The sequence below is a fragment of the Vidua chalybeata genome (assembly GCF_026979565.1).
Source record: "Vidua chalybeata isolate OUT-0048 chromosome W unlocalized genomic scaffold, bVidCha1 merged haplotype SUPER_W_unloc_3, whole genome shotgun sequence".
Taxonomy (NCBI): domain Eukaryota; kingdom Metazoa; phylum Chordata; class Aves; order Passeriformes; family Viduidae; genus Vidua; species Vidua chalybeata.
This window is the reverse complement of record NW_026530338.1, coordinates 1,174,670-1,199,342: the sequence shown is the minus strand read 5'-3', so window position 1 is coordinate 1,199,342 and position 24,673 is coordinate 1,174,670. Positions and strand designations below refer to the sequence as shown.

General features: G+C 43.6%; 1 protein-coding gene across 2 annotated transcripts in view; it reads left to right on the top strand.

The window, feature by feature from the left end:
* Positions 1-21,583, top strand: part of LOC128782887 (Golgi phosphoprotein 3-like) — a 174,230-nt gene extending 152,647 nt beyond the window's left edge. For both annotated transcript variants that reach the window (XM_053933397.1, XM_053933396.1), the window contains exon 4: positions 18,862-21,583. In XM_053933397.1, coding sequence (XP_053789372.1) covers positions 18,862-19,286 — 425 coding nt within the window. In that variant the 3' untranslated portion in view covers positions 19,287-21,583. The remainder of the gene's footprint in view (positions 1-18,861) is intronic.
* The last annotated feature ends 3,090 nt before the right edge of the window (positions 21,584-24,673 follow it).

The following is a 24,673-nucleotide window of genomic DNA, read 5'->3' as shown; positions in this document are numbered from 1 at the left end:
GTCCTTTCATTCAACCTCCGGAAAAGTAACCTTGACGTAGGCGTCCCAACTTTGGGGAAAAGCCCCATAGTTTTCCAGGGAATGTGCAGAAGACGTCTGCTTTGTGAAAGTTTTGTGTAGCTTTTATAAAGTGAACTGTCTGTCAGTCAGAAATTCAAGCTTATCTTCCTTCAATCTCACTCTCAAGGCAAGATATTTATTGTCAACTGGGAATGCCACCTTCATGGCACCAGAAATAACTCACTAGCAGACAGATGTCCTGATTGTGTTATCTCACCAATTAGCAAATTCATGTGAGGGGGAAGATGCCCTTAGCTATCCCACCAGCTGATAGGCAGAACAGATAAACCCTCCTGTGGTAGGGGAATGTCCTGCTACAACCCCAATTGAGTTCCAGTTACTAAAGTTTCCATTTGTAGAGTCAAAATTTGTATGCCTATTCTGTTCCTAAAGGTAGATATTTGAGGAGTAAAGATGGATTCTAAAATCCATCCCATTATAGTTCCCATACTGGGATGTTTCCAAGTTTCATCACATTTAACTTTCCTCCATAGTCAGGTTCCCAAGGGTGACTCCTTTCACAAGGGACATAATGTTAATACTCTCAGTGTCCATTGCACTCTTGATTCTCCCATGGGCAAATGTGTGGTCCAAATTCCATTACTTTTTACCCATACTGTGGGTCCTAATGATTTTACTGTGTCCTCCTGACAGTCTATATCTCTCCAAGTCTCGTTGTTTGTTAGGTGAGACCAGGTGTCATTAAGAAAGGTAGAATAATTTCTACAAACACATCCCAACCTTAGAGCCTGGGCCACAGTCGTGAGCTGCTATACCTCAGGATTCCTACTAGTACAAGTGTATATTTGAGTGCAATTCCACTTTTCCTTTGTCCTTGGATCCTTTTGCCTTGATCTTATTAAATCAGGATATTTTATACCTACCTGTAAGGGGTCCTCTGGGAGGCCCAGACTTACTTCCCAGTCTAGACACCACTGAACTGGCTGGATATATTCCCATTGTCCTGTTTGAAGTCTATTCCATACTTCTGGTATTTGACATCCTCAAGGTGTATTAGTTCAACCTGTCAGCCAATAAATAGTTCCTGAAATTATGTTCAGATCCAAATTTGAGATATTGCAATTCTCAAGAGTATCATTCTTATGTGTCCATTTTATTCTCTTTCTATCCCTGTCCAATTGGCATGGGTACTATTTCTTTCCCACATGTGTTCCCATATTTTTGTCAGATTGCTGACTAAGACACCCCACAGAACTGGATTTTCTGCAGACATTGGTATTGGTAATCAACCTGTTACAAAACTCTAAGCAAAAACCAATTAATACAAATTCCCCCCCATGAGAAATAAAATAGAAAACTTCCCAGTGTTAGTTAATCTTGTTTCCTTCATATTTTCATGCATAAATGATTATCCACCAGTTCACAATATGTGATTGCTTTACCCATGTGTGATGAACCCAGTGCTTGAATCCTTCTACCTTGAGTGCAGTGTAGGTGTTATGGATGAGAGTTTGTAATCACTTAAAAAATTGCTGGCAAGGGTATGAGCAAAAGTCAGATTTAATATTAAGCAACAAAGCATGACAAGTTCATTGGCAAGATTGACTCTATTACTTACAGAACAGCTAAGGCACAACAAGAGAAAACAAGCAACAACAAAACCAAACAAAATCTAGGCAATCAAACCAGAAATGAATGGAGAACTATCTAGGGGTCTGTGTGTGGATGTGTGGGTGTGGGGGGCTGTGTGTGTCAAAAGAGTACGGGCAAGGATAAAAAGGAACATGACCTAAAATCTTAACAGTCAAACTTAGCAGTACTTTAAGTTAACTTACACCTTAAGCCTAACAATTTAACATAGGAAAAACACTTAACTTATACCTAACTTAATTTATAGCTTACCCATAACAATCTAACAGAGGAATAATGCTTAACAGCAGTTAACCTAACTCATAACTTCGAAGTTATACTTAGCAACTCAGTAGAAGAACACTTAGCTTATAAATTGTTTAACAACTTAGCAAAAGAACAACACTTAGCAGCATTTAAGTAAGTTTATAACTTAACCTTACTGACAGACCAAACTTAGTTGGATATCTGAGGTACTTAAACATCTAAGAAAGCAGTATTTCTCTCAGCTTTGCTATAGCATATGCACAGGGGCATGCATGCACCCAGGCAGAAACAGTCAGTGCAAGGAAGGTACCTGTGAAAAATTCCCCTCAGAGGTCAGTGAAATACTCACTTTGGATCCTTTTGCATATCCCGATGGGTGAAGGATCTGGCCTTGAAAAGTGAGGATATTGGTTCAGGATACATTGTGTTTCGGTGGTCCTCCAAGTATAGCAAACCTGAGGGTTTGCTGGCTCTGAGAGGCATCCCACTCAGAGGGAGGTTGCTGGTCAGAGCCTGCTGCATTCCAGGAGAGCTCAAAAGGTCTCCTTTCGGACCACTGTTTCTAGGGTTGCAAGAGTGGGCTTTACTTGCAAAAATATTTTATCCTGGCCACAGTTTGAGTCATCGCTTTCTTTGAAAGTGTGAGAACAGAAATGTGTCTCGGTTTAAAGACAAATTTAGGAGAAAAACACTCTGGAAATGAGTGTTTCTGCATCTGGCTCTCAGCGGCCAAGGGATGGAGGTTCGCTGACTAGCTGTCCCGCTTGTGGCCAGAGGGCAGACACACGAGTGGCCACTTCCAAGTCTCTGTTGAGACTGTTGCGGGTGGCGGGTAGCACAGCAGAGGCACAGAGCATGAGGAAACCGAGGCAAAGGAATAAGAGAAGGATACTTGTCTGCGTCTCCAAAGATTTAATTCCCGAAGTGGGGGCAGAACAAGTGACAAATCTGAACCTGAACGGGCTACTTTTAAAGGGTAGAGGGAACACGGGGAGAACACAACCTTTGACCAATAGGAAGGCATTAGGGGAGGAGTGCAGGGTAAGGGCTCCCCAATAGAAGCCAACATGGGGAGGGAGCAAACCTTACAACCCAATTCTGCTTCGAGGAAGGGATGAAAGACAGGGAACACTCCAGAAACAAAGGAGTGTGCTATCTTTGACTGTCGCTTTTCTTTTCGTTCCTGGTTCCTTTTGTTCCCGCACGGCTGCTTTTCCCCATGCGCCTGCCGGCTTCCGGGAGTGGCCGAGGGGGAGCGACAACCTCGTTTGAGGTTCGGTTTGACCCGGACAGGGCTGTTTTAGAGCACTATTGTGACCGAGATAAAGAGACCGAGAGGAGCCTTGTTGTGCAGTCCAAAGAAGATTGTATTTGCTCGAACGCCGCACGTACAAGAGACGGTGGGAGGGGGTTGGGTTACCGCTTTTATAGGGAATATAAGAGATAAGGTAAATCCAATAGAAAGAGAGTCTAAACTGAATACATTACAGGTGAAATCCAATGGGAATAGCTTCAGGGGGAAGGGTAAATACACGTAAAAATACAGAATAGAAACTCCAACTTCAGATTTACAAAACAAAAACTCCAACTTCCGATTCACAAAGCTTGTCTGCTCATTTTGCATAGCCACGCACCACCACATTTGACAGACAGGGGTAAGACAAGGGAACAAGGGAGGTATACAAGTGGATTTGAAATGAACAGGGCCAATGCCTTTATTAATGTTCAGCTCTTTATTAAAAAGATCAGCTGGGCAGGGGGCTCGACGCAGAGCTCGCCCCGCGGTCGTAGCTTTCCCAGGCAGCCGAAAGGAAGGCGGCGTGCAGAGTTGGTCACTGGAGTCCCGAGCAGCAGCTGTCCTTTCTTCTTTCCTTGTGGCACACCGGTGGCCCGAGGATGAGGAGGCGTGGCGTGCAGAGTCTGTTGCTGAAGTCCAGAACAACAGCTGTCCCCGCTCCTTCCGTGGTGGCAGCACCAGGGCTCTCTGTCTCTGTATTCCTGCTTCTCAGAGCCTAATATAGTCTGTTCTTTCTTAGGTGATGGCGACAGTTAAAATTCAATCAGGGGATGTGTTTCCCTCTTCCTCAGCTAGGGCATTTGCCTAGACTCCTCTACTGTGTTCAGTTTTTGATTTATATTCTTTTTCTCCTCCTAAAAATACTCCCATGATCCTAAGGGGTTTTTATTTGCATGTTAGTCCCAGAGTGGCAGCGTGGAGGGGTGGGGGGCCGGTTAGCTCCAGGTAGTTTAGAGAAAACAAACAGAGCAATTAGCTAATTAGCATTTCAATATCGGTACTTAGCTAGAGTTAGTAGTTTTTTTAGTGTTGCCATGGGAACTAGGAAAGCCCTGCCCGGCGTCTCTGGGGAACACCTGGAAACTGTTCATAACAGATTGAGATGTGGATTGACATAAATTTTGGCGGGGAAAACTGTGGTAAACAACTCAGGACTGAACCATTAGGGAAGCCAAATGGGGTACATAGACTGAACCATTACAAACTTATAACAAGGAATATCAAAACATACTAGAGAAGAACAAACTGTAAAATAACAGACTACCACATGTTTCCTCTAAAGAAAAGGGTTCCAACAATCCCTTTCCACCAATTAAAAAAAAAAAATTAGTGGATGAAAGTGGAAAAACCAACCATTTATTGACAGAGTGCCCACACGGCACAGGAAAAAAAGATGAATAAATGCTAGATATTGAATTTTCAGAACTTTACCCCCCACACACCAGAACAAAAAAACCCAAAATACCAGGGAAAGAAAAAAACCCACAATGGCTGGCCACATGGTGGGGAGGAAAAAAAATGGCACCAGCTCCAGTCTCAGGGAAGGAAAAAACCCCAAAGGGTTCACACAGCAGCTCGGGCAAAACAGATGAGAAGCTGGTGAATCTATGGTGTGGGTGTCATCTTCATAGCAGATGAAACTGGTGGATTTGGTGTCCTTTCTCTTGTTGGTTCAGCTGTTCCAAGGTCTGGGGCCTGGCCAGAGCGGCCCCTCGCTGTCCCACCAGTCCCCAGCTGATTCATCTCCTGTCGACTGTTCTCTCTGATCTTGGATCAAAACCAAACTGAGCAGTTCAAGGGGAAAAAAAAAAAGCCAAAGGATTGTCATTGCAGTCTCCAAGGCCAGGGAAAGGGAAAAAACCTTCTTGCCTAAGCTAGTGCCACATGGCACCACGGATGCCTGAGAGTGAGACTTTGAAAAAAGCCCACCTGAGACCCCCCAAGGCTTCCCCCTCCCCTGGGCCCACCTTAAAGCTATAGCAACCATTTCTGAGCATAGAGCAGACCACCCCAAGACATTCCACCCCTTATTCCATATCATCTGCTTAATGCCCAAAGTAATACACTTCAACTCTAAACACACACATCTATACATATATCCATATAACTATATACAAATAGTGGCAGTGACATTCAGCAAGCAGTGGTACATAGGCATTCCAACATTACAAACTGTTCTCACCCAAAATCAAATCCCCCTGAGGTACACAATGTGTTTCCCCGTCTGTCTGCCTTACCCACCAAGTGCAACCAGGTCCCTGAGCAAAGAAAACCCCACAGATGGGTTTGTCTTTACTCGAGGCAGAATTAATCAAAATATTCTTCCCTAACAAACCTCTGACATGTACCACCGGAACCTTGCCTCCATCTGCTGTATGCAGGGGTTTGGATTGGGCAGGGCCTGCTCAGTTAGTGGAGCCAACCAGGTGGCCTTTGCTAAATGCATCTCTTAGTTTCTCAAAGTCCCCCTGCCCAGTGCCTTCAAGGTGGCTTTTAGTAGTCGGTTGTACCACTCAACTTTCCCAGCAGCTGGTACATGATAAGGAATATGGTACACCCACTCAATGCCATGTTCCCTAGCCCAGGTTTTGATAAGGCTGTTCTTGAAATGAGTCCCCTTGTCAGACTCAATTCTCTCAGGGGTACCATGCCTCCAAAGGACTTGCTTTTCAAGGCCCAAGATGGTGTTCTGGGCAGTAGCGTGAGGCACAGGGTAGGTCTCCAACCATCCAGTGGTGGATTCTACTGTTGTGAGCATGTAACGCTTGCCTTGGCGGGTTTGGAGCCATGTGATGTAATCTTCCAGGCCTCCCCATACTTATATTTGGACCACCTTCCCTCATACCACAGGGGTTTCACCTGCTTGGCTTGCTTGATTGCAGCACACATCTCACAATCATGGATAACCTGGGCGATACTGTCCATGGTCAAATCCACCCCTTGGTCGCGTGCCCACTTATAGGTGGCATCTCTGCTCTGATGGCCTGAGGCATCATGGGCCTATTGAGCTAGGAACAACTCTCCCTTGTGTTGCCAATACATACCTATCTGTGACACCTCTATTTTTTCAGCCTGATCTACCTGCTCATTGTTTTGGTGCTCCTCATTAGCCTGACTCTTGGGGACATGGGCATCCACATGACAGACCTTCACAGGTAGTTTATCTACCCAGGCAGTGATGTCCTTCCACTCTTCAGCAGCCCAGATTGGTTTTCCTCTACACTGCCAATTGGCCTTTTTCCAGCTTCCCAGCCACCCCCACAGAGAATTGGCTACCACCCATGAGTTAGTGTAGAGGTAGAGCTTTGGCCGCTTCTCTCTTTCAGCAATGTCCAGGGCCAGCTGGACTGCTTTGAGTTCAGCAAGTTGGCTCGATCCACCTTCTTCAGTAGCTTCTGCAATATGCCGTGTGGGGCTCCATACAGCTGCTTTCCACTTCCGATTCATCCCTACGATGTGACAGGAACCGTCAGTGAAAAAAGCACAGTGTGTTTCTTCTTGTGGCAGTTATTGTACAGTGGTGCTTCCTCAGCCTGTGTCACCTGTTCCTGCTCCTCTTCATCTGTGACACCAAAACTTTCACCTTCGGGCCAATTTGTAATTATTTCCAAAATCCCAGGGCGATTCGGGTTTCCAATACGGGCACACTGTGTGATGAGGGCAATCCATTTACTCCATGTGGTCTCAGTGGCATCAGAGCCTAAGAGCCCCAAGGCTACCCTCTGCCCTGGACCCACCTTAAAGCTACAGCAACCATTTTGGGGCATAGAGCAGATGGTCAGGGAATAGGAAACCGTCCCAAGACAGAATGCTATGCCTTTCAGGCATGAAGAATATTTTCCAAGGCTGGTCATAAGGAAAACAGGAGCTTGTTAGTAATTCCTGGGAGCAGACAGTATTTCTCATAAGCCCAGAAAGAGCTGAGCCCAGGTGCTGTTTTCAAGGCCAAAGCCTAACAAGCATTTCTCAGCTCACACTTCAGCCTGGAAAAGAGGAGGGGGAGGGAGAATGCCCCACCACAGTAGGTTACCAAGCGGACTTGATATGGTCCCTTCCACTTCTCCTGGATTGGTCAAAAATTTCAGGTTCTGACGCACACCATATCTCCTGGTTGGAAAGGATGTACATGAGAGTCTAGTCCCAATGATCTGTTGATAACGATGTGCCTTTTAAGACTTAAAAGAGTTACTCCCAGTGGTATTAAATATTAATTTCCGCAAAACTTTTGAGACTTCCCTTGCCTTGTTGGTGCAACATGGGAAAGCTTTTGGCCATCCAGAAAAAGTATCTACCAATACCAAAATGTACCAGTCCTCATTCTGCCTGGGCAGTTCTGCAAAATCAATTTGCCAATAATCCCCTGTTTTACTAGCCCTGGAGGCGGCCTTCTTCCTTTCTTGGGATTATTTTGCAAACAAATCCCATATTTTTCAGTAATTAATCTATTAATTTCTGTCATTTTTGTGCTTATTATATTCCTTGGTAAACTAGTTACCATATTCTTTATTTCCTAATGTGTTTCCTGATGTTTCAGTTCTGTTATACATTAATTGTGGAGGTACAATTACCTGCCCACATGAGGTTACCAATCATCTGCTGGAATTTTCTGTAGCTTCTAATGATGGGGCTAACTGACTGTCCTGAGTACTATAATTTGGTTTTTGTTCCAGGACATTCAACTTTTTGCTAGGTATTAGTGCAAGGATACCTTGTTCAGTAACCTCTTTAGCTGTTTTGTTAGCTAATCGATTCCCTGTATTAAATGGGGAGTCTCCAAACTGATGGGCTTTACAAGTGCATCAGGGCCACTTCTTTTGGCTTCTGCACACTCTGTAGTAGTTGACTAATTTCTTCTTTTTACTCCGTAGGAGACCTCTGTGCTGATAACAATCCCCTTTCCTTCCATATGGCTCCATGTGTGTGTATTATTCCAAAAACATATTTTAAATTGGTCCATATGTTTATCCTTTTTCCTTCTGTGATTTCTAGCACTCAGTGTAAGGTCATTAATTCTGCTTTTTGTGTGGATGTGTTAAAAGGTAAAGCCTGGGATTCTGTTACCTGGGTCGAGATTCCCACTGCATACCCAGCTGCCCATCTTCCATTTTGTACCATGTTACTCCCACCAGTGTACAGGTCCAGTTCCAGGTCATGGATGGGATCGCTCTTGAGATATGGTCTGCCAGAGCACACTTGTTCAATGATTACCAGCAGTCATGGCACAAAGGTCTCTGGGCTTCTTCTGAAGCCTGAAGAAACATGGCTGGGTTCAAAGTAGTGGTTACCTTAAGCTCAACATTGTATTGCTCCAACAGGGCAACTTGGTATTTCAGCATCCTGCTGGCGATATCCAATGTCTTCCTTTTTGTTCCAAACCAGTTGTTACCATGTGGGGCTCATTTCAGCTTTTGTGCTTCCTGGATTCAAAGCTCTGCAGCTACCACTGCTCTCAAGTATCTGGGACATCCTTTACTTGCATTTTTCAGTTGTTGGGAAAAGTACCTCACAGGCCGCTTCCATGACCTCAAATGCTGTGCCAGTACCCCTAGTGCCAGGTGCATCCTTTCATGCACAAATAACTCAAATGGTTTGTTTCAGTCTGGGAGTTCCAGTGCAGGGATTGCCATTAAGGCTCTTTTTAGGGCTTTAAAGGCCCTCTGACTATCAGGAGTCGATACCAAGTATTTTTTGGTGCAGGATCATACAAGGGTTTCACCAGTACCCCATAATTGGCTATCCATAACTGACACCATCTGGCCATACCTAAGAAAGCTTGTAGAACTCTTGTAGTCCTTGGCTCTAGAGTGTGGCAAATGGCTTCCTTTCAGCTGCTGCCCAAGCTTCTTTTTCCTTGCAAGGTCTCAAAATCAAGATATATTACTGCTTCTTTGCCTATTTTTGCCATTTGCTTTGACACCCTCCATCCAGATTATCCCAAGAAATTTAACAGACTTACAATAGCATCCAGGCACTTCCTTTCAGTCTTGGCTGCTGGCAGAATATTGTCTACACATTGTAGTAAAGTTCTGTCCAGATTTTCCACCTTTCCAATTTGTTTTGCCAACTGATTGCCAAATATAGTGAGGCTCTTTTGAAGCCCTGGAGTAGCACAGTCCATGTTAGTTGCATCTTCCATCCATTGTTTGGATTCTCCCACTCAAAAGCAAATGATTTTTAACTATCTGGGTCAAGAGGTACTATAGAAAAAGGCATCCTTAAAATTGAGCACTGTGAACCATTTGTATTCCCCTTTCAGTGCTGTCAAGAGTGTGTACAGATTAACTGCTACTAGATGACTATCTGCTGCGTCTTGTCCCAACTTCGCAAGAGCAGATCTATTGCTAGCCCCGGCTAGCTCCACAGGGCGATAGGGCAGCGAGAGGCACTCCCTGCTGAACCCAGCAGGGCTTTAGAGAGTGCCTTCGTGGGTCCGAGGACACTGCTGATCCCACCAGCAAGGAAGGAGGCGACACTCTTCTGGGGATAGGTCCAAGATTTATTGTGACTCCGAGGAGAGCCCCAGAGCCCAACAGCACTTGAAAAGGTCCCAGAAGAGAGTGAGCTCTGGGCCTCAAGCAGGCCCTGATATAGGGTGGGCAGGGAAACCCAATCAGCCAATAGGAGAAGACATGGGAGTGGCCCTCCAAGGGAAGGACAACCGGGGTATCCACTTAGGAAGGAGGAGGGGAGGAACCCCAGGCCATTGTCCAGTCACCCAGCGACCCTGTCAGAAGCCTCCAGACAAAGGGGAAGGATGGACAAGTCACCTGGGAGCAGTCAGGGGCCTGAGTCAGGGTTTTTGGGATTGATGGACACACAGGTGCTGATGGGAAAACCTGGGATGAACCAAAAAGGCACAAGCGGGGGGTACAGAGGGATAAACCATTTTGAACATACATACAGTGGAACCTAAAAACACAACTCCACATCTATCAGGTACTATTTTATTAATGGCCCTTACCAAGTCAGTATTCTCCATTTTGCTTTTTAACTTGTAATATTGATATATTATATTCTGATTCACACTCTTTCCATAACCCATATTCTAAAAATTTTTCTATAAGCTTCTCCAACTTTTTCCTTGCCTCCTACTTAATAGGATATTGTTTTTGCATTACCAGTCTGGCTTCAGGTTTGAGAGCAATCCTCACCAGTTTGGCCACATTTGATCATCCAGGCATCTCAATTGCCCATGCCAGTGGAGTTATAGCATTCTCTACCTCCTCTGGTATTTCTTCCATTTCATTTAATTCCTGTAACATAAAAATCTTTGCCTCAATGACTTTTGATTTGTGTATTTGAATCTGTATTTCCCCATCCTGGAAAGTTATTTGAACATTCAATTTTCCCAATAAATCTCTCCCCAACAAGGGGATTGAACATTCAGGTTTATACAAGAATTGGTGCGTCCCCCACCATTTTTTAAAATTTAAATAGCAATGGTTATAGAAAAGGACTGTTCTCTTTCCCCTGTGTCACACTCACAACACAACAGTTCCAAGCTAAATTTTCCTCTGCATGTATTCAGTACCGAATAAGCTGCTCCTGTATCAATTTAAAAATTTACATTTTCATTCCCCAGCAACAATGTAACTAGCGAAGCGATACGTGGAATAAATAGACTCCACAACCTGATGTTGTTATGAAGTGGGTATGTATGTCAGCGCCCAGGCCCATGACCCTTCCCAATCTGGCCAAGTTTTGGTTTGGGAATATTCTTGGGGTTGGTCTGGAGGCAAAGGTCACATTGTCGAGCCATTTGGGTGATAGTGGCTCGTAAATGTCTAGCTATGATCCTTTCATTTAGATATTTATATAGGGCATTAATTCCCCAATGTGTTTTCTGGTGTTCCTCCCTTATTAGGTACCATAATAAATAGAAGGGTATAACTAATTTTCCGTCTATGGTGGCCCATCCCTCTTGGTTATAGTCTCCTTTTTGCTCTGATGCATGTTTAAACTCACTGATGCATGTTTAAACTCACTGACCTCCCTCAGGGAACAGCAGTTACGTGGAATATTTTTTCTCTTGAGAGTTCAGCAGTTCTCTCTCTTTTCAAATGGCTCCATGAGCATGCTCTACTCCAAATGCATACTTTGAGTCCGTATATATGTTTATTTCTTTCCCTTTTGCCAATTCTAAGGCCCCAGTTCTTTTATGCAGAGGTATTTGTTGGCAGGGGCCCAGATTCTATTACCTCCTTGCAGGTAGTAATTGCGTACCCAGCGTGTTGTTTTCCACTGATGATATAACTGCTTCCATCAGTAAACCAGACTTCGGCATTCTGAAGAGGGGTGTCCTTCAAGTCAGGGCGGCTGGAATAGGTGGCCTCAATGGTCTCCAGGCAGTCATGTTCCACTGGTTCTCCTTGGTTTCCACAGAGGAAGGAGTCTGGATTGACAGTGTTAGTCACTACTATCTCCACATCCTCTTGCTCAACCATAATAGCTTGGTATCTCAGGAACCGTTGTGGGGAAAGCCAATGCCTGCCTTTCACCTCTAGCACTGCAGACACCATGTGAGACACTAGCACAGTCATTTTGGGCAAATCTCTGCCCAAAAGTGGCTCAGGGGAGTTGGGCATATGTAGAAATTTGTGGATCCCCCACTGCTTTCTTAGTTTGTATTTTAGTGGCCTAAAGAAAAATGCCTTTTCAGTTTGGCCAGTCACTCCTGTAACTATAGCATAATCATCTCCTATGGGCATCAAGGCTGTATTTAGAACTGAGTATGTTGCCCAGTATCGACAAGGAACTTTACTTGTTTCTCCATTTCCCCCAGCTTCAGATTCACAACCAGAGCCCCTGCTGGTGTAGTCTCTTCTGGTCTCCCCTATATAACATTAGTTGTAACAAGGTATTATATTCCAATGTACCTGTAGGAGGCTATCTTGCCCCCTCCTCTAGACAATATAATGGCCACCAATGGGAGCAATATTTGATTAAACTTTTTCTTTTTTTTTGTTATAAAAAATTTAATATTTTCAAATTAAAATAGTAATAAAAATTTATAGTTAATCAAATAACCAAATTAAAATAATAATAGCCAAATTAATAATCAATAATACTTTAACTATTTACCTATAATATATTAAATATATTAATATTAAAATATTAATGTATTAATTAATAGATCATAATTAACCATTAACTTTTATTAATTTGTTGTTTGCCCAGTCCCACACAAATTTACGAACTCCTAAGGGTTCAATCCAAACCACTGGGGAGGAAAGAAAAGAAAAAAATTCTTTAGTTCTTCTTTTTAATACTAAGGCTGTGCCACTCTTTTATCCTTTCCCAGTCTTCTTCAAACACGTCCCAGGTTTCAGGGACTAGGTGGCTTTTCCCACAGATTAAATTCGCTATTTCTCACCTTGATTGTTCAACCCCTGGGTTATAGTAGCTCGGTAATTAAGGGGTGCATGCACGACACATGGATCTCCGTCTATATGAAATACAATACCACCTTCTCTGACACTTTAAACATCGGAGGAGAACCTAAGCTGTGTGCCAGTCTGGCTTTTAGCAAAAGGTTGTCAATCCGCACACGAAACAGGGGATCACCCCTTCCAGACCCCACCTCAAGGGGTTTCTAAGCGCCCGTTCAACTGGCGGTTGTTCCCAGTCAAAGGCTAGATAGCAACTTGTTGAACTTTGGTATATCCCTCCCAAGAATACTCTGTCTCTCCCTCCGTCCTCCCGCTCTATGACTACCCAGTCCCCTGATGGATGAAGAGACTGACTTGGTTCAAGCTGAAACCACCTGTAGGGAAATCACCTCTCACTTGTAGCAAGAACCAAGCAGCAAACCTTGTAATGCAAAGGATCTCCCAGTGACAGCTTTTAACACTGAAGGGCAGTGTTATTGCACAACAAACACTTAACTATTAGCCCAGGCGGGCTTACTGGCTACTTTTAGCCCCTTACCAACCAGCGATGCTTTTAAGTGGGGCTTGCAAGTCCCAACTTGTACCATGCTCCCACTAGCTTCGCTATCAGCTAACGGTGTTCAAAGCAACCCCACAAACCGCGGCTTGTGCCCACGCACCCGCCAGCTGCGCTATCAGCTAGGCTATGCCTAGAGCACTTTTGCAAGCCCCGGCTTATGCCCCGCGCCGCCCTCCCCCCGCTCGCCAGAGACGGCCTATTCTACACATGCGCGCTGCCTGCTGTATCAGGCAGTGTTGTTTGGGACCTGCCACGTGCCGCACTCTGCCCGCTCTATCGGGCAGTGTTGGCTGGGACCTGCCCCGCGCCTGTGCTTTCTAGCACCGCCACACCACATCTGCACTTCTTAGCAACGCCGCACCGCGTCTACGCTCCTTAGCAATGCCGCACCGTACCTGCGCTTTCCAGCACCGTAGCTGTCGCGCCTGCGCCTCCCAGCAATGCCGCTGCTGCACTTAAAGCAGCGATCTCTGAGCAGTGATCAGCGTGCTTCACTGTTTCACTCACACCCACACAAGCACACACATCCAGACGTAACAGACACACCACACCAAAATCGGGACACGCCACACCGAAATCAGGATTTCTCCCTCCCCAGGCTGCTCTATCATCTGGGGACTGAATTGCGGTAAAAAATCAAGACCCCACAATTCCAATAAAGATTTGTAGGGAACACTATGTTTTATTACAGCGCTGTGCGCACATAGGGATTATTTCCCTTCAAAGGACATGTGCGCCTGTGGGGATTCCCGATCCTTTTTTTATTACCCCGTACTAATTTACATATACATAGAATCTCACAATAGGTTTATACATATTCATTCTGCTGATTTCGCATTACAATTTGCAGTTGGCCCTTTGTACAGAGAACTCTGATCCCTTTGTCCATTTCTTGCAGACTTAGCTTTGTTTTTTTTCTTCTTCGTTTCAGAGTTCAAGGGGCCCCTCTTATCTCTTCACCTTGGAGATTGCATTCTTTCTCCTTGGCTGGGATAGTTTTACAAGCACAGCATAGTTAACAGACTAAACAGCATATTTTACCCATGTTAGCAAGCTACTACACAGCACATTTCACCTAAATCCAAATGGATTTCTACCCCATTAAATTTTTACTCTGTTTCAGGACCTCCCTGCCACCGGTCTCACCCCCGGCAGGCGGTCTGCTTGCAAGCCCCCTGGGCAAAACTGCAAGCAAAGACGTCTTGATGCGACTTACCAGGACCCAACCTTAAAAAAGAAATTAATGCATACCGCTTCCGTCTGCTGTCGACGGGCGGTAGTCTACTCCTTGCAGTGTACAGCCGAGGTGCAGAGTCCCTCCAGGGAAAAGCCCCTTGGTGCCTGAGGGCGTCTGCCCCCAGTTGGACCTGCGGGTGAGCAGAGTCGTCCCTTTGTGGTCGCCAAATGAAGCGATACGTGGAATAAATAGACTCCGCAACCAGATATAGTTATGAAGTGGGTATGCATGTCAGCACCCGGCACAAGCGAGATATCTCTCCTAAAACTTGTGCCCCGAGCCTCAGTCTGACCCACGTCTTTATTCATAAAGGTGTTCCATATGCAATGCATTACACAACTTTTCCATGCATATTCAACCTCTGGCCCCGCCTGTCCTCACCTCTCATGCTAAATAGGTTCACGCCCTTCTGGGCATGTGTGGTTTGCTGTGGTGGTCGTATGGGGGTCTCTCGGTGGTCTCTGAGGCTGAAGATTGTGGTCATCCTCATGATTGAACTTTTGAACTTTTCCCCTTTGCGCGTGCGCTTTTGGTCCTTTGGTGCTTATCTGAGTACGTCTGTCAGTCTTGATAGGCTTGGAGACAGAGGAGCCCCTTTTTCTGGACTCTCTGCATCTTTTGGTATCCTCTGGTATTGTTCTTTATGCAAGAAGCTTCAGAAATTTGCATTTTCCTATGCCCTTTGTACCATGGCAGAGGTTTCTTAAGTAAAAGGTTAAAATTCAGCACATAACTCTACAAGCTAAAATTTAAATGCTTAATTCATTTTATTAACTCAAGTGAACTCCAAAAATCTATTTCACTAGAGGCTCAGCCGAGGATGATTCTCTCGATCCCCTTCAGGGAAATTCTTCGTCTTTGCTTAAGGTCATGAACTTGATGGTTTGAAGAGCCAGGTTTTGGTTTCCTGTCTGATTTCCCCTGACCTTTTCCGATGTTCCCCTTCTTTACAGATTGCCAAAGTGTACTTCAGCCACCAATTATTACAATACAAAATGTCAAAGTATACTTCGGCTGCCATCTATTACAATACTCAACCAATTTTTTCTGAGTGAGGGGTCCTGTCTTAGGTATAGTTTATTATCCCATATAATTTTGGGGGGGGTTGTTCTGTTTTTTCTTATTTCTGGGGTGGCTGCTGACCCCTAACCCCCCCCCCCCCAACCTCCCTGGCTCTGGGACTATTGAGATGAGTGGGGAGCTAGGCCAGGCCAGGGTTTCAGGAGAGAGATGAGGGCGGGGCGAGGGGCAGCCCCTTCCTTCCAGGCAGGCTGTTCGACTGGCCATGCGGCTGGTATCTCTGACCAGGGATACTGCTGCTTCTGTGGGTTTTGCCTGTTTCTTTTTGTTTCTTTTGCTTCGGCACTGTGACTGGGCTTGCCGGCTTACTTCTCTGCTGCTCTGCTCTTGGAAAGCCCAGAGCCAGTGGTGCCGTGCCAGCATCCAAGAACACCCTCGTTTCCTGCTGGAGGCTGGCCCCCTCTGCTCAGCCCGGACCCAGGGACCAGCCAGCGCCACTGAGAAATCCTGAGGAGCCTCTCACTCTCATGTTCAGGAGCCAGGGTTCCACTGCCCAGCCCCTGCCGTTTCTCTGCCACTGCTCCGGGTTTTTTGCTACACTGTAGCCTTTCACCCCCTACCTGCTGGGACGCTCCACGGTTCCAGCTACAGCTGCAGAGTTTCTGATACATCTCATCTACCACTCTGGGATTTTTCTTGTCCCGGCAATTCCAGCTTGCTGCTTCCAAGGTTTTCTGCTACAGTTCCTTTTGCCATCCAGAGAAGGCACCAGGATCAGCTGCCTCTGTGTGTTTGTAAAGGAAGTCCCTTTCCCATCCCTTCTGCTGGCACGCCCACCATTGCCCACGTGAGAGAGATGGCCAAACTCGAGCCATAGCCCCCCCTGCAGCCGTGGGAGAATTATTGCACCCCCCTGCCCGGCTGGGGAGCCACCAGCGCCTCTGCGGCTGTGACCAGAACTACACCAGAGGGGAAGGTGCTTGGCAGTCAAGACAAGGCTGTTGATGGGTTTCTGGTTTTGTTTGTTGTTGCTGCCATTGTTGGTTTTGTTTGCCTTCTTATACATACTAGTAAAGAATAGTAAAGAACTGTTCTTTCTTTTTTCATATCTTTGGCTGAAAGCCCCTTAATTTCAAAATCATAATAATTTGGAGTGAAGAGGGGAATATTTTACATTCCAAGGGAGGGTCCTGCCTTCCTTGGCAGGCACCCATCTTTCAAACCACGACAGGTCCTCCCACAATTTTCCCCAATGTTTTAAGATGCATCCCGGGGGGAATTTTTCCAGAATGCCCCCTCTTCACTCTATGATCCATTCCCCATTTAAACCATGTGGTATTCCAAACCACTTACTATTTAGCAGCTCCTAGAAGGAACCTTCCTTGTTCCCACCTTAGGTACCTTTAAACTTAACCCTGTGAAGCTTTTGCTGCACTTTATATGCAGGTTAACATCTTTAAAGTAAAGAATGCCTTTTTCTTACCAGGGATATTGCCCTGACTTCCTTTGGTCCAGGGATTGCATGTTATCCCCAACAATCTTTCAGTACCAGCTGGAGGTCCTGCGATCCCTTGGATCAGTTGAAATCCAAGAGTTGGTAATTTGGAGTCTACAAAACTGCTACCAAAAATCAGTTTAAAAAACCCTCCTTAACACCAATGTAGCATTAAGAAGCAGGCATTCTTTATTTGGCTGGATGCACAAGGGAATATCTCCTCTAAAAATTGTGTATGCTGAGTACAGAAAAAGCTCCTGTTTATATACTATATTTTACATACATATTAATTGATTTTTCCTGGAATAAACACACATATGATAACCATTTCCCTAAAATCATTAACATATGTTCCCTCCCCATTACGCATACATTCTTCTGTCCTGGGGGTCTCTTTGGTGGTCCCTGGTGGTCGGCGACCCCAAAATCATACCTGACCACCTGGTGAGCTGGTAAAAGCTGGCACAACTGGGCTGGTTGCTTTCCAGTTTTTCTTCCTACAGAATAAACGTTGTGCGGTTCCATAGGTCAGTGAGTTTTGAAGAAGCATTGAATTAACCCACCAGGTGCAAACAATTTTTCATCTGGAAACCTTAGCTTTCTCAATAGATGTTGATGCTGATTTTGTGCTTTTAAAATTCCCTTCTCTAAGCACACACATTGAAGTGCCCAGTTCTCCTGCCTTTACAAAAAAAACATTTGAGAAAATTTTTATTGAAACATCAAAGTCTGTGCCAAACATGTCCCTGTGTGTAATGCACACACCTACACTCACACAGTGCATGTTACTGTTTCATCCAGTGGGGGCAGAAAGGGAGAAAATAATGTAAACATGAAGAAATAGAAAAGTGAGTAGGATATATAGTGCAGGTATTGCATATTCCTGTGGCAGAAAGAATGGCAATGATGCTTCTTCCAGCTTCTGAATTGATAAAATCCTGTAAGTAGACAAATGGACAAGCTTGGAGGAGATGCTTATATTTTTGTTAACTCTTTCTTCATAGCTGTGTGTGGTGTTTTGTTTGGTGGTTTGTTTTGGGGGTTTGTAGGGTTTTTTCTTTCCCTTCAGTACAGGACTGGTTATTTATCATATCCCTAATCAAGACATGGTGAAATGGAAAATGTAAACATCCAAATTATTAAAATTTTTAAATTAAGGGGCTCTCAGGCAAAGATATGGGAATAAGAATAACAGTTCTTTACTAGGAAAATTAACAATACAAATGCAATAATACAAAAAAAAAAAAAAAAAAAAAAGAAAACAAACCACTGACAGAGTCAGAATACGACCTGACACCCTGTTGGTCAGGGTGTTGGTAGCAGCCCAGTTGAATGGTGGCTGCAGTCCTCCTGGAGTGACAGATGTGGTTCTGTTGAAGCAGTGATTCTGTAGAAGGGTGTAGTTTTCCTCTGAAGGTCTGGTGTTGGTGTAGATGGGCTTGGTCTTCCTCTGGGAATCCAGTGGAGAAGAAACCTGCTCCTCTTGGAATCCAGTGGGGAAAGGCTGCTTGTAGTCTTCCAAATCTCAGATTATATCCAGGTAGGAATGCTTGGCTCCTCCCCCTGGGTGGAACATCTCACAATGGGATGATGTAATTTTATCAGTCATGCAGTGAGACTCAATGGCCCATTAACAGAAGCTATCTCCCCAGAGGGAGGATTGGTTGTGGAAAAGATAAAGTAAACTTCTCAATTAACAGAAGATAACTGCCCCACCTCTAACGGATGGGAAATAGAATACACACATATCTTACAACCCAAGACACATGGCTTAGTAGCATTTTGTCCAAACTTTAAGTACTGTCATGGGTACAATATCTTAGTGTAATTAAGCTATATTAATTTGACAGCTCATTCTGCAGCGGGCAGGGGAGACAGCTACTGTGATAATACAGTTTAAACACTTTGCCTGACTCTTGGCTTTTTTCTTTTTTTTTTTTTTTTTAGGTGAAACATGGAATCCATTGAAGTTGCATTATCAATTGCGAAATGTCCGTGAACGGTTAGCGAAAAATCTAGTGGAAAAAGGTGTACTGACCACAGAAAAGCAAAACTTCCTTCTTTTTGACATGACTACACACCCTCTCACCAACAACAATATCAAGCAGCGCCTCATTAAGAAGGTTCAAGAAGCAGTTCTTGACAAATGGGTTAACAACCCTCACCGCATGGAGAAGCGCTTGCTAGCACTTGTTTATTTAGCCCATGCCTCAGATGTTCTGGAGAACGCTTTTGCCCCCCTTCTGGATGAGCAGTATGATTTAGCTACAAAGAGAGTGCGGCAGCTTCTAGATTTAGACCCTGAGGTTGAATGTATGAAAGCCAACATGAATGAGGTTCTATGGGCTGTTGTAGCAGCTTTCACAAAATAACTGCATTCAGACCAAAGTGTTCTCTTTTCTCTCATGTAAACCAGTTTCTCTTTTATTGACTATTCATGTTTTCTGTAATTTGTACCTTCTCACATGATGAATCAACTCTTGTTTAATAGAAATTATGTGGTGAATTCCCTCCTTCTCTATTTGCATACCGGATTCTGCTGGTACAAGAGACCATCCCATTTAAAAACAACAGAAAAAATATTTACTGGCATATCGTCATTCTAATTCCTATTCCGTTTTGAGTTATCTGAAATACTTTGTTTAGTCTATTTTTCATCTTACTGTTATTGAAGTGGTTTAAAATGAAAAATACCTCAAGAAGGAAATGTGCGTACAGTTGGATCATTAGTCTCAGCTGACACAGATGTGTGCATGCATCAGTGCTTCTGCTGTACAACTCCTAACAGATTGAAGAAGGGCCTTTTAAAATCACCAAAGCTTCATGTTGAAGTATCTGTCAGGACATTTTATATACAGATGTTGTTTCAATTATATCTAACAAAATTAACAGCAAAAATGCCATAAAGCAGCTTTTTCAATAGTTCCTGTAAAATGCCCCATAAATTTTACTTTTCATTAAAGTCTCTCACATACTTATGTTTACATTAAAATAATATCTGAGTCATAAGGCTGGAGTTGAAAGGACCAGTTTTTTCATAAACCCATTTTGGGATGGGATGCATTCCATTATATTGTATATATAGTTCAAATTGTAAATTTAAAACTGTCCCATCTTAGTATTTTGCAAGTTTTACACCTGGTGCCCCTGATTTGCCATCCGTCATTTGATGGGAAAAAAAGCTGTTTTTTTCCAGTGTCTATAGTTTGCCATCCAGGTATTCTAAGTCTATGCATTGTCTTTGAGAATTGCTATATAGAATGAGACCACTTTCCATCATCGTATCATCATTTGTACTTCTTTTTTCTTCTCTTCTTTTCCCCTTCTCTATGGAAGAGGCTTGTGACTAGCACAATTCTTGACTGCAGTTTTTATGTTTGTTTGTGCACAAATAATTTGTCTCAAACCTCGCAATCTATTTTACACTTTAAAACAAAAAGTCAGTTCTAGTAGGTGTTGCATTTAAATGGTTAGCAAGTAATGACTGCAGTTCAGATTATTAAAATTTCTGTAATGGGATGATGTGCTATATTTTATTTTTTTAATATAAAATTATGCTGATTAGCACACTATTGTAAAAATATATATATAAGACTTTGTCTTTTAAAAAATGAATTGTCTTTTTGCCACTGCTTATCTCCCATTTGTTTCACAGTGCAAATATGCATTGAACAAATTATGCATCAATCTGTATTTTTTTCCTCATAACAATGAAGATCTATGGTGGGGCTTACAGGTGTCTAGAAACTTTTTTTGGTTAATATTCAGAGTAAGAATACTAGATGGTATATAACTTGGGAGTTGAAATTTAGGAGATCCCTTAGTCTGTATACTAGCTTTTTACCTACAGCAAATAAACTATGATCTTAAAAGTGCCTGAAACAGAGCAAGCATGTAATTTTTTGTTGTTGTTGCTAATTAGAAAGGTTTTATTGCTTAACTGAAAGCTTTAGTTAATATTCTTCTTAGAAAGAGAGAGTTTATATTAAGTAGATCAAACTGACCCAATCAGCAGTGTCACTCAGATCTGCAGGATTCATGGCTGGGTCAGACTGAGTTAACTTGTGAGTGTTCAGTTGTGTCTGCCATAGGTAGGCTTCTTCTATCTTGAGCATTACTCTACAGCCTCATCTGTGACTGGACTTCCAATTTTGCATTTAATTTTAAATAATTTAAATGCTTAGGTAGTTGACTTGAAAATACAACTTAAATTCATCATAGCTATTGAACCTCTTTAAAATAAAGATTTTAAAAATATAGTCCTTAACTTTTAGTGGTGCATTGTTCTTTCAGTTCTTGAATTATGTTTCTTCATAAAAATTAAAGTATAATATAAGGTATTTCAAACTTTTGTTTACAAATAAAATGATAAACAGTGTTCTCCTAGCTGTAAGATGCTGTGTTTAAAACTTTGAGGAGCTTGGGCATGAATTTTGGATATTTTCTTTCAAACATTTTCAAAATGTGATTGTTTTAAGTGGAGGAAAAATGAAAATTGCTGTGTTACTCTTGTTAAAAATGAGGTTCACTGTCCTGGCAAAATTTAAAAGTTTAATAAAGGACAAAAGGATTCAAAAATAAAGCAAATTTTAACGACCGGGTACTTGGCATTCTGCCAAGACCACACCTGCTATTTCGGCATCACCCTTTACATACCTTGTCTATTACATCAGCCTACTGCATATTCATAAACAATTATGCGTATTTAAACTTTTCCCCAAACTAGTTTACATGTTTCAAGAACTGTTTAGCATGGCTCCTCCTCAGGTCTGCCTTTTTAGAGCGTGCGCATTTCTGGTCTGTGGTTTTAGTCCGCTCTTATTATCACCGCCAGCTTGGGCTTTGATTCATACTTTCTACAGATGGTAGGAGCTGATAGTAGCAGGGGTCTTCATCATATGTTCATTGGATGTTTATCCCAGGCAAGCAGGCAGTTCAATTACTACAACCATAAATATATCAGCTATTTCACTACTATGTCTAAGTTTAGTTAATAGCAGAAATAAAGACTACATCTTTATAGCAAACTTATTTTAACATTATACATATAGAATACATTTTAATATTTGTGAAAAGCCAATATTATAATAGGTATTTATAACATTCATATTTGAAAACTTACAGAATACTTTCTGCACTTGATAGTATATGTTAACGCTTTGCTTTCATCGTCTCTCCCTCTGGTGATCTGTTTTCTCATTTTCTGTTGCTGTTTAAGAGGAGAGAAAATTAATTAGGCAGAAAAATCAGAAAAAAAAATAGTGGCGTATTTGGGAGCAAGTTGAGTGCACAAAACCTTTAAAATGGCTTTGAAAATCTAAGGTACTTGAAACATTCTTCAGACTAAAAATATCTTTCATAGTCCCTTTTCTGTCGTCTCATTTTCATTTTGTCATGTTCCTGCTAGGTTCATTTTGCATTAATACCCTACCTCACTGGAAAGGACTCTCACCATCTACTTGGGTGCCTCAGGGGAAAGCCCAGGACCTCAAGCACTCCCCCTCTGAGGGGGCCTCTCCCAGTTCAGGAGCCAAGCTGCCCCTGCCCAGCACCGCTGCTTCTTTGCCACAGCTCCGGGTTTTTCGCTACACTGTAACCCCACACTCCCTGCCTGCCAGGACACACTGCAGCATACCAGTAAAGAACAGGTATTCCTTTTTGAAAATCTTTGGCTGAAAGCCCCTAATTTCAATGTTATAATAATTCGGAGGAAAGGGGGTCATGTTCACCATTCCAAGGAAGGTTCTCACCTTCCTTAGCAGACACCTGTCTTTCTGTCCTAGATTGACTGTATGATGCTTTTATCCCCAATCGTCTGTTCTGTTTATGCTGAATAATAAGTTTTGCACCTTTAAGACTTGTTACAGGAGTGAAGGGGGGGAGAAGCACGGAGTTTGTTTTCAGAAACTGCACTCACTCCTCCACATTCCTTCTCCTGGACTGTGTTGTCTGCAGACAGACAGACAGCAAGACAGAGCTCTCCTTTGCTTTTAGTTAGTTTTAGCTAGCTGAGGCAAAGAAGTTCCCTGGACTGTGGCTTTTCCTTTTCTTTGGACCTGCTCAAACCTGCTCTGGACTGAACACCAAGAAAAGCACCGTAAGCTCGTACCTGTGGCCCAGCGGGCTGGGCCTGGGCCGCGGCATTTCCTGCGCTAGAGGGACTGATAAGAGACTGAGTGAGCCGAGCTGCAGCCTGGGGGGGAGGGGGGAAGGGGGGAGTTCTTCTGAGTTTGTCCCTCTTTTGGAGTGGCAAGAAGTTTCATTGTTTAATATTGTTTAGGTTTTCTTGTTTAATAAACAGTTTTTTTCCACTTTTCTCCAAGGAAGTATTTTTTCTGGAACTGGTTGGGGGGAGGAGCCAATTGAATCTGTCTTCTAGAGGAACCCCTTTGGGGGTTCTCTCCCAAATTTGCCCTGAACCAGGGCAAATACATTTATTGGCGCCCAGTGTGGGGCTTGAGAAAGTGGAAAAAAACCTTTATTGATTGCATTTTGGTTGTCCTTGCTCTGTTGTGGGTTACAGAAGTCAGTAGCCATGTTGCTTGAATTCGTAATGTCTCTTGGGGTGGAGGCCTTCATGTGGCTCTGGTCTCTAGGGTTCTTTGAGGTTTTAGTACTTTTCTGGTCACTAGGATTATTGTCTCTTGCACATAGTTTTTACAGTAGAGGAGCACGGATTAAAATAGCTATTGTGCTGGCCTTGGAGATAGTGGTTTTTAAGGCGTTTACAAAGATACTGGAGTCTGTTCAAGATATGTATGGTTTATGGTTTCTTCGTCCTACCCTGTGTCCTAGTTCCAGTAGTATGTTTTGGGGGTTTATCAGTAATTATACCCGGTTTGTTAGAGGAGGAGCAGGGGATGAGGTTTTCCAGCCTCTCCTTTCCTTCTTCTCCTTTGAATCTATTATGTCACTTTGTGAGAATGTTCAGTTTTCCCTGAATGTTAAAGAGACCATCTTTCTGGTATCTTTTCTGGTAAACATCCTTTATACAGTCCGCAGCTTCTCTAGAGTGAGGGCTGAGATGTCCAGAGGAGCTGATGACACCCCTGACCCAGGTGTGGAAACTCCTGAGTGGTGTGGAGAATGGGAAAATATGGGCCAAACCCTGAAGGAATTTTCTGACCCTGTAGAGTGGGATTTTCCACGTGAACAAATTCAGAACCCAGCTGAGGTGGGGAGCTACCTGAGAGAGAAGTGCCATGATGACTCTAGGGAGAAAAAGCTCATTGCAATAAGCTGGGCCCTGGCCTATGCTTATCGCACCCTGCTAGATACTGTAGGGCGGCAGATAGAGGCAGGGGGGCAGGGAGATAAATCAGCAGCTACCCCAGTCATTCAGGCTGCAGCCAACACCCCAGCTACTCAGGTTGTAGCTAAACCAGACAGTAACCCTAAGCCACTGGCAGTCTCTGCGTGAAAGAAGCACACAAGCAAAACTAATCGGCCAGTGACTGATGATGATGATGCAGGGGAAGGACCCTCAAAGCCAATTACTGACACAAAAGCTGGAGTTAAAGCAACTGATACAAGATCAGAAGCCACTAATTAGTCCTATTCCCTGAAGGACCTTCGTGGCCTAAGAAAGGATTACACTTGAAGACCTGATGAATCTATAGTTAGTTGGTTAGTCCGTATTTGGGATGCTGCAGGTGAGGTTACAATTTTGGACGGTAGTGAAGCGAGACATTTAGGATCCCTGTCACATGATCCTGTCATCGACCAAGGAATGATGAGGGGGGCTGACTCTCAGAGTCTC